General features: G+C 45.2%; 1 protein-coding gene and 1 long non-coding RNA gene across 7 annotated transcripts in view; one reads left to right on the top strand and one right to left on the bottom strand.

Annotated features, from left to right (window-relative positions):
- The window catches only part of fam49al (family with sequence similarity 49 member A, like), a 13,321-nt gene extending 2,546 nt beyond the window's left edge, over positions 1–10,775 (bottom strand). Inside the window, exons 1-9 of one of the 5 annotated variants that reach the window (XM_088365434.1) lie at positions 10,482–10,775; positions 6,026–6,115; positions 3,374–3,453; positions 1,625–1,746; positions 1,439–1,544; positions 611–747; positions 441–518; positions 220–336; positions 46–125 (exon numbers count right to left, since the gene is read on the bottom strand). In XM_088365434.1, coding sequence (XP_088221560.1) covers positions 46–125; positions 220–336; positions 441–518; positions 611–747; positions 1,439–1,544; positions 1,625–1,746; positions 3,374–3,443 — 710 coding nt within the window. In that variant the 5' untranslated portion in view covers positions 3,444–3,453; positions 6,026–6,115; positions 10,482–10,775. Of the gene's footprint in view, positions 1–45; positions 126–219; positions 337–440; positions 519–610; positions 748–1,438; positions 1,545–1,624; positions 1,747–1,831; positions 2,689–2,718; positions 2,799–3,373; positions 3,454–4,642; positions 4,862–6,025; positions 6,116–10,481 lie in introns of those variants that run through there. The other 4 variants (XM_088365432.1, XM_088365435.1, XM_088365433.1 and 1 more) reach the window with 4 other exon arrangements.
- LOC148379708 (uncharacterized) lies at positions 1,655–12,993 on the top strand. 2 transcript variants are annotated; one of them, XR_015855068.1, is made up of 4 exons: positions 1,655–1,787; positions 2,222–2,274; positions 3,165–3,267; positions 12,327–12,993. It is a non-coding gene; the product is annotated as an uncharacterized LOC148379708 (long non-coding RNA). The 2 variants fall into 2 exon arrangements; XR_015855069.1 differs by lacking the exon at positions 2,222–2,274 and having other exon boundaries at positions 1,660–1,787.

Below are 12,993 nucleotides of genomic sequence, written 5' to 3'. Positions count from 1 at the left end.
CCTGAAGATATCAAATAAATGCTGGAAAAGTTCTAATAGACTCACGGGGTCTCAAGCATGACACGGCATACACACGCCATGGTGCTCAGACAGTCCGTGGTGTCCTCAATGGGTAAGGTCTTGTTCTGAAGAATCACAAATTCGACATTTGGATCAGCATTTTTGAAATTGCGTGTTGTTTTTAATGGACGCTTGCTTTGGTGAGAAAACGTTAGATACCTCTGAGACAAACTTTGTGGTGGCGTTGCTCAGGGTCTTCAACATGGGCGTGGCCTCGGCGTAGAACAACGACATGCGGTTGGCCATCTCGTTGTTCACCTCGTTTTCCGCTTCCAACTGTGACACATTTGCCATTGAAATTTATCATTAAAAGAAAAATCTTATTGAGATACAACATTTCTATCTATTATAATTAACAGCAACACTTGCAGGCCCTTTACCTGCTGGTTGTTCAGCCTGTTCCTGCTAATGGTCCTCCTGTAGTAGCTGAAGTCATTCTGAATGGCTGGATTTGTCATCTGGACGCAGACAACAAATATCCATCACACTAAATATACAATATTAGATGTTTGGGGCAAATTGCTTTGTGCTCAACTAGAAAACAAAATACCTTGAGCTCATCAAAACTGAGCGTAAAATGCAGAATCTCAGCAAACTGCTTGGCCAGGGCCTGCTCTCGTTCCAAGTGTTGCATGGGGGCGTAAGGCGGGCTCGTCAGCGCCTCCAGCAGGCTGCGCAAGGCGTTCTCTACGCACACCCAAAACGTGCAGTCAGCTTTCATTTGCTCTTCCGTAAAGTTAGGGACAACACGACATGATGTTACGCTGTATGTAATGTTCCATCCCTTTTATGTAACTAAATTAGGTAAACGGTTATGTATTGGTGACTGTCCGTGGTCCTGAAGTCCAACACCGTAAAGAAAAGGCTTTGTAATAGACTCGCTGCCTCAAAGGTCCCGAGAGCCTTTCTAGTTGAGCTCCCAGAGAGCGAGAGAAAGCATCACAGTGTCGTATCCGGTCCTCACCATTAAAAATGTAAAAGGGGCCTTCTATAAATACGAAGTGAAGTGTTTCCTTTTTCTCACCCTCCTGCTCCTCAGCCACGATTGCTGAAGGCAGTGGCAGATTGAGCAAGAGACACGGTCGACTGAAACGTCAGCCGTGTCAATAAACAGATGGCGTCAAAAGGAATCACCTATGGAAACATTAGCGCCGTTACATTAGCATGAATTATCGGTGAGTGTTTGTGGGAACACAATGTTCGCTGTGTAAGTAGGCAGAACTGAGGAGGCGGGCGGGCGGGCAGGCGGTCTCACTCCATCCATCCCTCTGCTCTCTCACGGTTACTGTAGCAACCGCTGCCTCTATCTGAGTGAGCGAGTGAGTGAACATGAGGGAGTGTGTGTGCCCGTATGATAACAAATATTCTGGTTGCTCACCCAGGCGCAGTGAAAACTCGTAGAAGCGCTTCAGCTTGGCCACCAGAGGACACACGGCGTTCCAGGCCTTCTCTTGTAGAGCCAGGTCGCCCGGGTTCTGAATGGCCTGCAGGTAGATGTTAGTCACATGTTATTCATCCATGCAATGAGGGGTTTTTTTTTTTTTAACTGTCCACCCACACCTACTTCTCGTATCTCCTGCCCGGCGCCGTTGTAGGATTGCAGCTCAGCCAGGATCCCGTGGGCTTCCTCCAGAACGGCGCTGACCTGGTTCCACACGGCTGTCTCGGCCTCTGTAGGCTGGGCATCTGAGACGAGATGAAGGACGGGCAGAGAGTCAATGTGTGAAGTAAGGGAAATGAGGAGGGACAAGATTGCTGTTGTAATAAATACCATTCGTGTGCGGAGAAAGTGCTGAAAGGGTGACACCCCCTAAAAATGTCGATATTTGCCGCCACATGGTGACATCCTATCAAACGACATGATTTGATTTCCCCTTTCCTGCTGAGGCATCCGATTATTTGCTAATATATGCGTTGCTATTTTACTTGTCATGATGCTGCTGCACGCTTGAGCCACCAATCGACCAAATGTAAGATTAAAGATCAATATTGTTATACCGCTAAACAGTAAATATTGGACCATAAAGAATGCAGCAGCACATGTAGACAGACAGTATAAAAAAAACTAGCAATATTACTCAGCTTACTGAAGAGTTAATTTTTTTTATTGAATATTTTTCAGCAATCAAATCAGTTCTTAATGATAACTTTTTTTTTCCAGTGTAGATTTCAAAAGACACCCGTGAAGGAAAAGAGGGAAAAGGGAGGACAGAGGTGGTTTCATTTTCCAACATCTTTCTTACTTTCTGACATCCCGCTCGCACACATCAGTTAGCACAACACAAATACACAGATGACACCACACACACAAGGAGATGAGGAGGCGGTCAGATGCCGATGGATTCTTTTTTTTTTTGGTTGTTTTGTTTTCATGAAGCCATCGGCATCTCGGAGCAAGACAAACCCACACAGGACCGGCATTTGCTGCTCTTGCGTAACGTCATTGTTGCCATTCCGCTATTGTGCGTCTGTCAACTTTTGGTGACGTTTAGAACAATCGGGGAAAAAAAAAAAATACTTGCAAATGCCAATCCCGGGCAGAAAAGAAAAGAGAAAATTGAAGGCAGAGATGATCAGCTGGTTAGGAAGCATGAGGGCTGGAAATAAGAATAAAAAAGCGATCCAAATCAAAAAAACATAAGAAGCGGATGGTCTCACGTTCAAAGTCAAGGAAAACTATTGGGCCATGCTCAAGTTCGGCGCAAGCCAGCACTTTCAGGAGGTTTCCCATGAGCCCCCTGGAACAGAAAGAGGGGAGACACATCTGTGGGTGATGAGGGGACGGGCTGGTGTGCGCGCTTGTGACACCCGTGCTTGTGCACATCTGTGTGTGTGTACTTACTCTCTATGTGTGTGTGTGTGTGTGTGTGTGTGTGGGAGCGGGAATGAGTGAGCTGTTGGGATGGCATGGTGGGCGCATGGCAACATGGACACAGAACTCCTTTAATCCCACTCATGATGTATAAAAAAAATGAATTCATCATTTTAATCGTATTAATTGAAAAAAATACATTGAAAAAATGTTGAATTATAATTATTTATATTTTTTTATATTAGTATTCCCCAAGTGGTTGTCACGTACTAAAATGTTTTCCCCTCGCCAGGGTTTCATCCATCTACCTAATGTTGCAAGAGCGGGACTAGAGAGAGTCTGATAACAAGGAACAACACCCACGACAAAAGTCCATCACACCATCAGCAAAACCGGTAAAGTGCCTCCACCCTGCCGCCTCCCACAATGCACCTCTGCTCCACACAAACACAAACACACCCACGTGCACTAGCATCCCAAGCACGCACACCTCTTACTTACTTTCAAAGTCCAGGAAAAAATGAGGACAGTTCTCTAAATCCTTGCCAAGGACCTTAATGAGGTTCCCCATGGCTGGCGACCTGGACGGGAGGAAACAGCAAACAAAAACCTGCTAGAAAATACAAAACTCACATCCCTGTTGTGATTTCTTGTGTCTTCGGAAAGACCGTAAGCGATGCCTTGTTTGTGCCTCCTATTCGATTAGAGGGGGGGTGGGGGGGGGCGTCTGAATCCAGCAGTGAATCATTTAGCTGGCTCACTGGGAGCTGGCAGCAGCTTTTAATCCGTTTACAGGACGAACGTAACCTAATAACAGCCTGCTATGCACACTCGTGTCTCCCCCGCTAATGCTCCTCACTGTACATCAGTCTGTAGATATTTCTTAACAAGCGCCGCACACTTAATACCCTGCGGCCACGTGCTAATGCTTTGTACCGATACTATGAAGGCCCGCTTAGGTCGTAATGGACCTTTAAACTGGGCCGCAACATTAGTTAGACCTTTACAATGGAACGAGATCACATACAAGAAAGAGAGCACTCAAATCAATATTATGTTAAGACGACTTGGGAAAAAAAAAAGGTGTTGTCCCTAAATAACAACTTACTTTGTAAAAACGAAATATTCCCACTTTTGCCAAGGCAATATTTGAATGAAATATCAGCAGGGCACTCTGATGCAAGCTTTAATATGAGCCCACTGAGGAAATGAAACTGTCTGGTCTGGTGTTCTTTCAAAAAAACAGAAACAAAAACAGAGATGAATGTTGCTGTTCTTTTGGCCAGTATTGTTCCCCCAAAACCTTTTGCCACGTTTCAGGCATATTTACAGATGCTTCAAAGTTAAATACAATTGAACTGTAGCTCACTTGAAAGGCTCAACATGTTTTTTTCCCCGAAAACCACTCTCAGTACAACGCAGTGCACCACCGCAAACCGCACCCACAAAAATGTACAAACACCTTGAAAATAATCGAAACATAGCTGTAACAAGCCGCATTCTTATGCAAGTGTCCCTAATATAGTGGCTGATGAATGTTCACAGAGTAGCAGTATGCGGTCCGGGCTGAGAGCAGTGTTCGGCTTACGGTTGCCAGGTAACTGTTGGCCTGGTGATATGGTCCGTTCGCCTCACAGCTAAAGATGCTGGCGAGGGGGGAAAAAAAAAAAGGTCCGCGGCAGGCTCACGCATAGCTCACACTCATCTGATAACGGCCATCTTTAATATTTACCTTTGGAACAGCACCGCAAATGGACAAAAGCTGCTTACCTTGTTTTTTTTCCTTTTAAAATGCGTCTCTTAGCTCTTTGGGATCCTTTTAAGTCCCCCTCGTGCGTGTTATTCCACGAAATCGGGGTCTTTTAGCGGCAATAGCTTTTCGCTGTGCTCTTACTCAACACTAATAACTTCCACTCTCGCCTTGTTTCGCTTTGCGTCTCGGCGCATCTCCTTCCACTTCACACTTCTCATTTTCAGACAGTTATATAAATCTGCTGGATTTCTCTGGTGGCCTTTCCCCCTCAACTTTGAATTGTGAAAGCAGAAGCTCTTGGGATACAAAGATCACTAATACAGTGAACCCCCTATTTCACATGGGATTCTTTCCAAACCCATCCGCAATAGGTGAAAATGCAAAATATGGAGAGCACCTAATAACTTTTTTCCCCTTAGTATTTATCTCGCCCACATGATTTTAACTTTTTTTTTACAGAAAAGACGTTGAGTAGTGTTTGTGTGTTGGCATCAGTGAGTGAGTGTGAGCTGTGGCCAACAGCAGCTTCAGAATTGTACTGTTCAATAGGCAGCTGAAAAGTGCTTTGGCAATTGTGGCTCTCCTTTCCTATATGTGAAGGCATCGGAGTATAGTCTATATGCCTTTGAGGGGCATGGCTGAGTGAATGATGTCAGGAACTAGGCCAGTTAGTGTACGTGTGAGCATCTGCGAGTGAGTTTAGGCAGACTGTAACTCCTAGCGAGGGTTCCTGTGTGCTTGAATGTATAATAAACGGCTAAAAGTACATTGGTGAATGCAGCTCATGTTTTTAACTTAAACTTTACTTGTAGCACAATGAAAAAAATCAACCTAGCCTGTCTTTTTTTTTTTGTTGTTAAAGCAAACACACAAGCGTCTCTTTCCCTTTTAAGTTCCGTCTCAGAAAAATACCCTTTAGCTCAACTTCTGCATTTCAACACTCCGCTAGTCTGAGTGTTATCGCCGTTTTTTAATCTCACTGGTGTTGAAGCAATCCGAACAGCAGAATGAAAACGGTCACCCTGTAATGACCGTTAAAGGTCATGGGACGTATGGTGTGGAAGTGTATCGGTGGGCCCTCATCTGCAGTCTGCTGAGAGAAAGCAGCCCTTCAGACACCAGCTCGGCGTCTGAAAAGCAAAAAGCCGGCGCCCAGACAGGAAGCCAAGCGGCAACAGCCACGCTCCCGGCCTCCTTTCAGCTCTCCCTGAAAGATCCCTCCTGTCACTGCCTTGGGGGCTGCATTACAAACCAGCTCCCCTCGCCAACATAGCCAACCAATCTCATCTCCATATGGGTCTCTCGTTGCCTTCAAAGGATTGGAATCTGCATACGCGACTTCCTCTCCACTCTCATCTTACCCAAAATGTCCATTCTGTATGTCCTTATTTGATGATTACCTTATGTTTGCGTGGACTCGCAGAACGCTTCACTGCATCAACCGGGGCTTGTCAGCTCCACGCGATGGTCCGAGCATCAGCAGCCAGCACCTGAGCAGGATAGGTGAAGTTTAAGAAATTGCTTGATAGACAATAGACACATTGCAAGCTGATGCTTGGGTCAATCCTACTTTAGCAATGAATGTATAGAAGATGTGGAGCCCTGCTGATTTGTTTTGACTCCGTCCTTGGAGTAAACCTCCTAATGCGTATTGATTTGTCGTGTCAGCTGGAGGCTAAAAGCCCAAAGGTCAAGTCTTGCACATTAGGCGGTGATGTGAGATGAGCACCTTTGTGTTGTACTTTTGAGTAAGATGAAGTTCACACACCTCTCCGTCATCGCTTGGCATCGATAGCGAAACGGCCGTGAATGCGGCTAATGAAATGATAGCAACGCACGTTGTCACAAATATTAATGGACTCGTGTCGACTCAAATGGAGAGCAGACGTCTCATCTAATTTGAGTGGAACTGCTTCGGGGGTCTCGCGCCACATTTTGATTGATGACTATTTTCAATTGTGCTCATTAATGCACTTCAAGGTCTCTGATTAAAGTTTCTCCTAACCTGAATGGCGTTGACTTGTCTTATCAGTTTGGAAGTAGGTGAGAGTCAACTAAAAAAGCTAGTCGGGGTAAACGGGAGCTTATTGTCTTAGTTCAAGAAAAGAGTTGGAAGACGGATTATGTTCCATTGTGCTTCATTGAGATGTCATTTTTCACATGGACACAAAAAGATGGAGGGGGGTAGCAATTTAGTTTTTTTGCAGGCTCCTTTGTCATGTCGAGCTTTTTAAATGTTTGTCTGTCCTGCATTTTCATTTATTGGCCCAGAATCGTGTTCAATTAGAATGTGGCTATTATTATTTTAATGCCATCGTTTTGCTTCCCATTCTGGGACAATAACTACAGTGTAAGCCAATTTGGAGTCATTTAGACATTTTTTCGACTTGGCCTATATGTGTTTTCATTTCCCACTTAGTGACAGTGAATGCCACCGTCCTCCATTTTTTAAAAATATATGCTCTGATATTATCCAGCTCCAGGAAAAGCTGTATAGAAAGTGGATGGATGGATTGTCACAGTGCCCAGATTAGTTGGAGCCTTTCTTTGTAGTCTTAAACGGAACACCTAAGGACCGTCAAGAATGACAAATGTAGTGTGAAAGTCCCGCCGCGGAGAAGGACTAAATGGGCGGACCCCTGACCCGTGCCTGACCTAGAATCTATATACGGCTGCTGCCGTCCAAATCGTACATCAGCCGGCGTCTCCCCTGAGCAGGTCACGCTCGGCCACATTGAGCTCCGACGGGAGGGGCCGACGTGGTACAGACTTGAGGTGAAAAATATTCGGGGGTGTTGATGTTCTTGCTATTTTTACGATTCTTCTTCATTTTGGTTCCTCATTGTCAGATGCCAAATGGCTCCCCTAAGTCAACCCTCTGTGGCACACGCTGGGCTAATTAGTCAGCGTGCATGTTTGTTTGCGTGCGCGGAAAGTGGCAGCGAACGCAACGTCAGCCGGCTTAACTGCGATCTGGCACACTGTACACGGGGAAACACGGTGCAGAACAATCACTTGAAGGAACGGAGCAGATGGTGCATAAAAAAAAAACACTCCTAATGATGGCCAAATGTGTGTAAAAGTGTGATTCTTTGTCCAGTGGAATGGTTCTACCTTGAACACTTGATCCGGTTCTATTATAAGAGCTGGACCATCTCACAAAGTTGCTAATTTTAGCGATTTGGATTCCTGCTTTTATTTGGCCACTTGGCTTCACCATCGTCTAAATTGGGCTTATTGATCCCGTAGGATGGGAATTTGGCCAAAATTGATCTGATCCACAAATAGAAAAAAAAAGTGGCCGCCTTATTAGTCTAATTTTAATTTACTCAATAGGAGAGACCAGTGCTTGTGGAAATAATCTTTTAATTGTTTTCCGAAAATGTTCAAAGATAATTTTTACGTTAGGCTATTGGCAGTTCCCCTCCATGTTCTCGGTGGATTCAAAGCACCTCCTTTGCATCTTCTGTCAGACCACGATGGCCCCCCAATAATGTGATCATCTTCCCTCTCGGGGATTTATCCCCGATTCCCGACACTACCCGATTAAATTACACCATCGCCCAGTCAAGAAGGCTCATGTGTCAATTTCCAATATTATTTCTAGCCAGCTTACAATAATGCGCCTAGTGATCCAGGCCCGCCGTGAACAGCGAAGAGCACAAAAGAAGCATGGTAAGCGCGAACGGAGCGACAGATGTTTTGAACATGTGCTTTACGGATGAGTCGCTCTGTCGACTAGATTAGGAGAGATTAGATCGGACACGGAATGAACGAATTTCAAGAATTCTGCGCCGACAAGCGTATTTTCTTCACATTCTTGCCGCAGATGTGCCAATAACAGCTGCAAAATTTGGGTGGTGACTCAGCTCGGAGTTTCTACCGGCGAAAAGTCTCTCTCGGCGCGCGTCAAAATGTTTTGACGTAAAAGTGTTCAGGCGTGAACGAAATGGCTTCAGCGTTATCTGGGAAGATTTCTTCTCTGCCTCGCTCGCGGCTGCAAACTCAGCAATGTTGTGTTGGGTGAAGCCTGGAGGAAATAAATATGCATGCACTGAGCTCTTTTGACAGTCTTGTGGAATTTTTGGGGGAGAATTTTGTCCCAAAATGAATTGATCGTCTCGATCAATCAAACTCACAATTTCCGTGGACTTTGCTGCTCTTGACTTCTCTAGGAGTCAACGAGATACACTTTTGCCTCACTAATAGCATGGAATTGTCTTGATGTTGTCCCACGAGTCTGCAGGAATGTCGTGGGATCACAATAATTCCACCAGTGCTTTGAATTGCATACTATAGTAAGCCCGATATGGACTAAATGGCCAAATAGCTCCTCGTAATTGCTCATAATAAGTGTCGCTTCATCATTTTAGTGCGATAAAGACAGTAAACGGCGCGACGACACCATTGTCCCATTAGAATGGCATTGCAATAGATGATGCAAGAAGCCAAAGCACCCCCCACGCAGCCCGAACGGCGTCTTCCGCCTCGTCGGAACCGATAAAGCTGACACATGCTTGGCCCCATTAATATGATACTACACTTCTTATGGACCAAAGGGCCAAGAGAAGAAAAAAAACAGATTTAGTGAGAGTACTTGTAGTTGAAGATGGCAGCTTGGGTGGAAGGGAGTCCTTCGTGGCCTGTTTAAGATTCATACGCTGATCATTTATGGCACTAGAGGAACTTCTAGGCTGCATTAGTCAAATGACTCGCTTCTACTTCTGTATCAAATGTCTGCACGCAATTAAGACAATGGCAACTAGTAAACTTGGATAATTACAAAAAAAAGACAGTTGTATGAAAGAAGGAAAAAGAGAAGGAAGATGGAGAGCGAGAGAGAGCGAGAAGAGGCGGCGTGATGTTTCTATGGGCGCTCTGAAAAGATTCGGAGGGTGAGGGAATCTTGCATCACCGCTGCGAGCCAGCCAATCGTACAGCTCCATTGCAACGTTCAAAGGGAGTGTCCTAGCAACAGCCGAGTAAATTACTGTACCTTTAAAAAGAAAAAAAAAATGCACGCGTGTACATTTCATATCTTTTTAGATTGGTGTAACTCTATGAATGCCGTATGCGACGTCTGTCCTTTGTGTAGGCAGTGATGGAATGCTTGTTGGTTTTAAACCGATCCCCCCACCCCATTGGATCCGTTGTCATGGTAACTATAGTAACAGGAACTGATAATGGACTTGGCAATACGGATGGTTGAGAACGTATGTTGACGTCAGAGGGTGACAATTGAGCGCTTGCTTTTTCTGTTGATTTTTTTTTTTTTAATCCAGCATCTTCCGTTGCTCATCTCCCGCACTTAGCATTTTTGGGGACCTCATTCATCCCTCCATTTGCTCCATTCATATAACACCCCCCCCCCCCCCTTCCCTTTCCTTCTTCCCGCCCTGTTTTCCATGCACTCCTCATTAACCATGCTTTTGTTTTTAAGCCTGTGCGCATGGAGGCATCACACACCTTATAGCAAAAAAATAAAAACCGGAACAAGGCACTTTTTGCTTTGCATTGTGCCTGGCTGACCATCAATTCTCCATCAATGTGATATATGACGCGCGTGACGCTTCTAGGTCACATATGTACCGCCAATGCTCCCATCCATCCATCCATCCATCTATTCATCCATCCATCCGTGGAAAGATACACCCATTAATGCACATTAGCATCCGCCGCTCGCTGATGGATTTCAGTCAGAGGAAGAAAAGTGTTCATCCTCCAGCCACTTTTTGGCTGCAGTGAAAAGAGGACAAGCCCCTCCAGGCCAGCTTCCCCCTGAACCCTCAAATTGCACAGTAGACACAAACCTACATCACATCACAGTCAAAAAAACCCAAAAGACTGCTGCCTTACCGGCTGTGCAGGACGGATGCGCCTTCCTTTTTCCTTCCCTTCGAGGCGACACCGAGATAGGGATGCGAGGGAACAAAAGAGGTGGAGGGACAAAAGGGCAAATAAAAATGAAGTCGCGGGAGGATGGCAGGATAAGAGAGAGGGTTATAGGAAGGGGGGGAGAAGAATTCCCTTTGGCTTTTTCCCTGCGTCTCGCTCAGAGGAGGATTCTTTCTCCTTGCGTAGTGGGGGCTGTGGATTGAACGCGGAGGAGCACGCACTGCCTCACGCCACTCGGCCCTCCCCTCCTCTGCCTCTCTGCACTAAAGACAGCAGCTGTTGGGCTATGAGAGCGCCATGCCCCCACCTCCTTCTCCTCCCACCTCACAAAAGACCCTCACCCTACATGCATGTCCTCACAACCCCCCCCCCCCCCCCCCCCCCTCCCTGGGTCTTTGACTTGCCTGCAGGCAAACCTTTTTTTATTTTTTTATTTAAACTTCTTTACAGCACTGGCACTCAAACTGGACACAAAGTGCCACCTAAAAAAAAATACTTAGCCCTCCAAGTACCACCATCATGATCAATATTTTAAAAGGTAGCATAGTAGGCCTAAGTGTTCATTGTTGATCCGAGGTGTTATTTTTAAAATATATATTTGTAATTTGCAATTTAAGCATCATGACTGCACTTGTTAAAAAGATTTTAAAAGTGAATTGAAACGCAATTTTGCCGCAGATTTTTTTGGGGGGAAAATCAGCCATCATATGAATATAAACACTGAATTTATTATTATAACATTACAGCTCCTAGAATGGATTAATTATGTTTCGTTGACGTTACAATTATGACGGGACCTTGGAGAAATTTCTCAAAGGACGCAAAAAGGTATGCGTACCTCGCTTTGTTTGCAATCTTTCTGACTTCTTGTGTGAAAGTGAATCACCATGACTCAGGGATGTATTTTTGCACACTGTGTGGGTGACTGCGAGCTATCGCCCGAGGAAAGTCGCATCACCGGTCCTCTTGCTGACGACTTTTCTCTTGTTGCCCAACTATAAATCCCGGCAAAATGACATTTATGAAGCACTGCAGCACAAAGACTTTCACTATTTACAGCGACACAGCAAAGGATTTTTGGAAAAGCCTATAGGTGCAGGTCTTCGATTGAATTTCCAGATTGAAAATCATATTTTTATTTCTAGACATTTTTGTGGGTCCTTGAGACTTGTTTCATGTGTCCACTCAATTGGATTGGATGCACTTTTGCTCCATACGCACTGAACCAGATGTTGTCTTTAAAGAATTTATGGCACACACACACAGAGAGAGGTGGGTGGGAGGTCACTTAAAAGGTTGTTTTTTTTTTTTGTTGTGTGTGAAAAAGCACTGACCCGAGGCCTTAAACCAAAACCCATTTGACCAACTGCGGTGAACAAATCCATCCGTTCGGGTCACAACACGCCGTGAAATCCAATCTGTACACATGAAGGTCACGTGACCTCTTGAGGTGGCAAAAGTACTCATGCTTAACGTTACGGATACTTTATTCATTTATTTCATGTCAGCGGCTGTGTTGCCATATAAGCAGCCCAAAGTAAGTAGTTTACATTTGCATGAGATTAGCGGGGAAGTTTGCCTCCAGAGATACTGCATATAGTCACAGGCATAATTATGCAATAATAATACTCGGCAATTTGCTAATTCAAGGTCCCCGTTTGCGCTAAAGTTCTGCATAAACACACAAGAATCATTTTACATGGATGCCATTGATGAAAAGATGATGAAATGCATTGCATGAGATTAAAGTGAAATATTTATGCATGAGTGTTAGTTACCGAGATTATTCTTGTTTTTTTTTTTTAGGTCAATTCTCCCTTACTGATGAATGGATGGACCATGTGACACACATATCTGGTGTCTGTAAAAAGAGGACAAAATGAAGAAGAAAGGTAAGAAAATCGCTTTTTTTCTTTTTACATTCACACTAAATGTTTCATTTGACATGTTTCATGCCAAAGTTCAGTATTTAGCAAGTCATCACGGCCCCCACTGGCAGACCCCATTCAACAAAATTGCCGCTTAGCAACCGTTTATTTTTAGTGTCTGACTCGGACGTAAACGTAGCTTTGTCGCATATGAGGAGCAGCAGCACATTGACCTGCAGCCTCCCCTCCTCGTGTCCTTCCTCCATCACCTCTTCCTCCACTTTGTGCCTATTTTGGTCCTCCTATTTGGTGTCATTGATAGAACTGAGCACAACAGCATCTGTCCCCCACCCACCCTCCCCCCTCCCCTCCATTGGCTTGCATCCGCTCTGCATCCCTCCATCCTCCTCCCATCTCGACGGGTCGTCATCGTCTCCATGGTCTCCCCGCACCCCCGCGGAGCTCACTCAGCTTGTACGCTCAGCCTGTGCTCTCGCCTTATAAGGGCAAAATGCGTTGGAGGCAGAGATAGTGTGTGCGTGTATGTGTTGGGGGGACCAGGTCATGCCAACGTGGGTAGGCAGGTGAGCGGGGGCAGCAGTTCT

Source organism: Syngnathus floridae, chromosome 21 (genome assembly GCF_059516105.1).
Source record: "Syngnathus floridae isolate MCC-2025c chromosome 21, RoL_Sflo_1.0, whole genome shotgun sequence".
NCBI classification, from domain to species: Eukaryota; Metazoa; Chordata; class Actinopteri; order Syngnathiformes; family Syngnathidae; genus Syngnathus; species Syngnathus floridae.
Note: the sequence above shows the minus strand (reverse complement) of the source record. Positions and strands in the feature narration are given on the sequence as shown.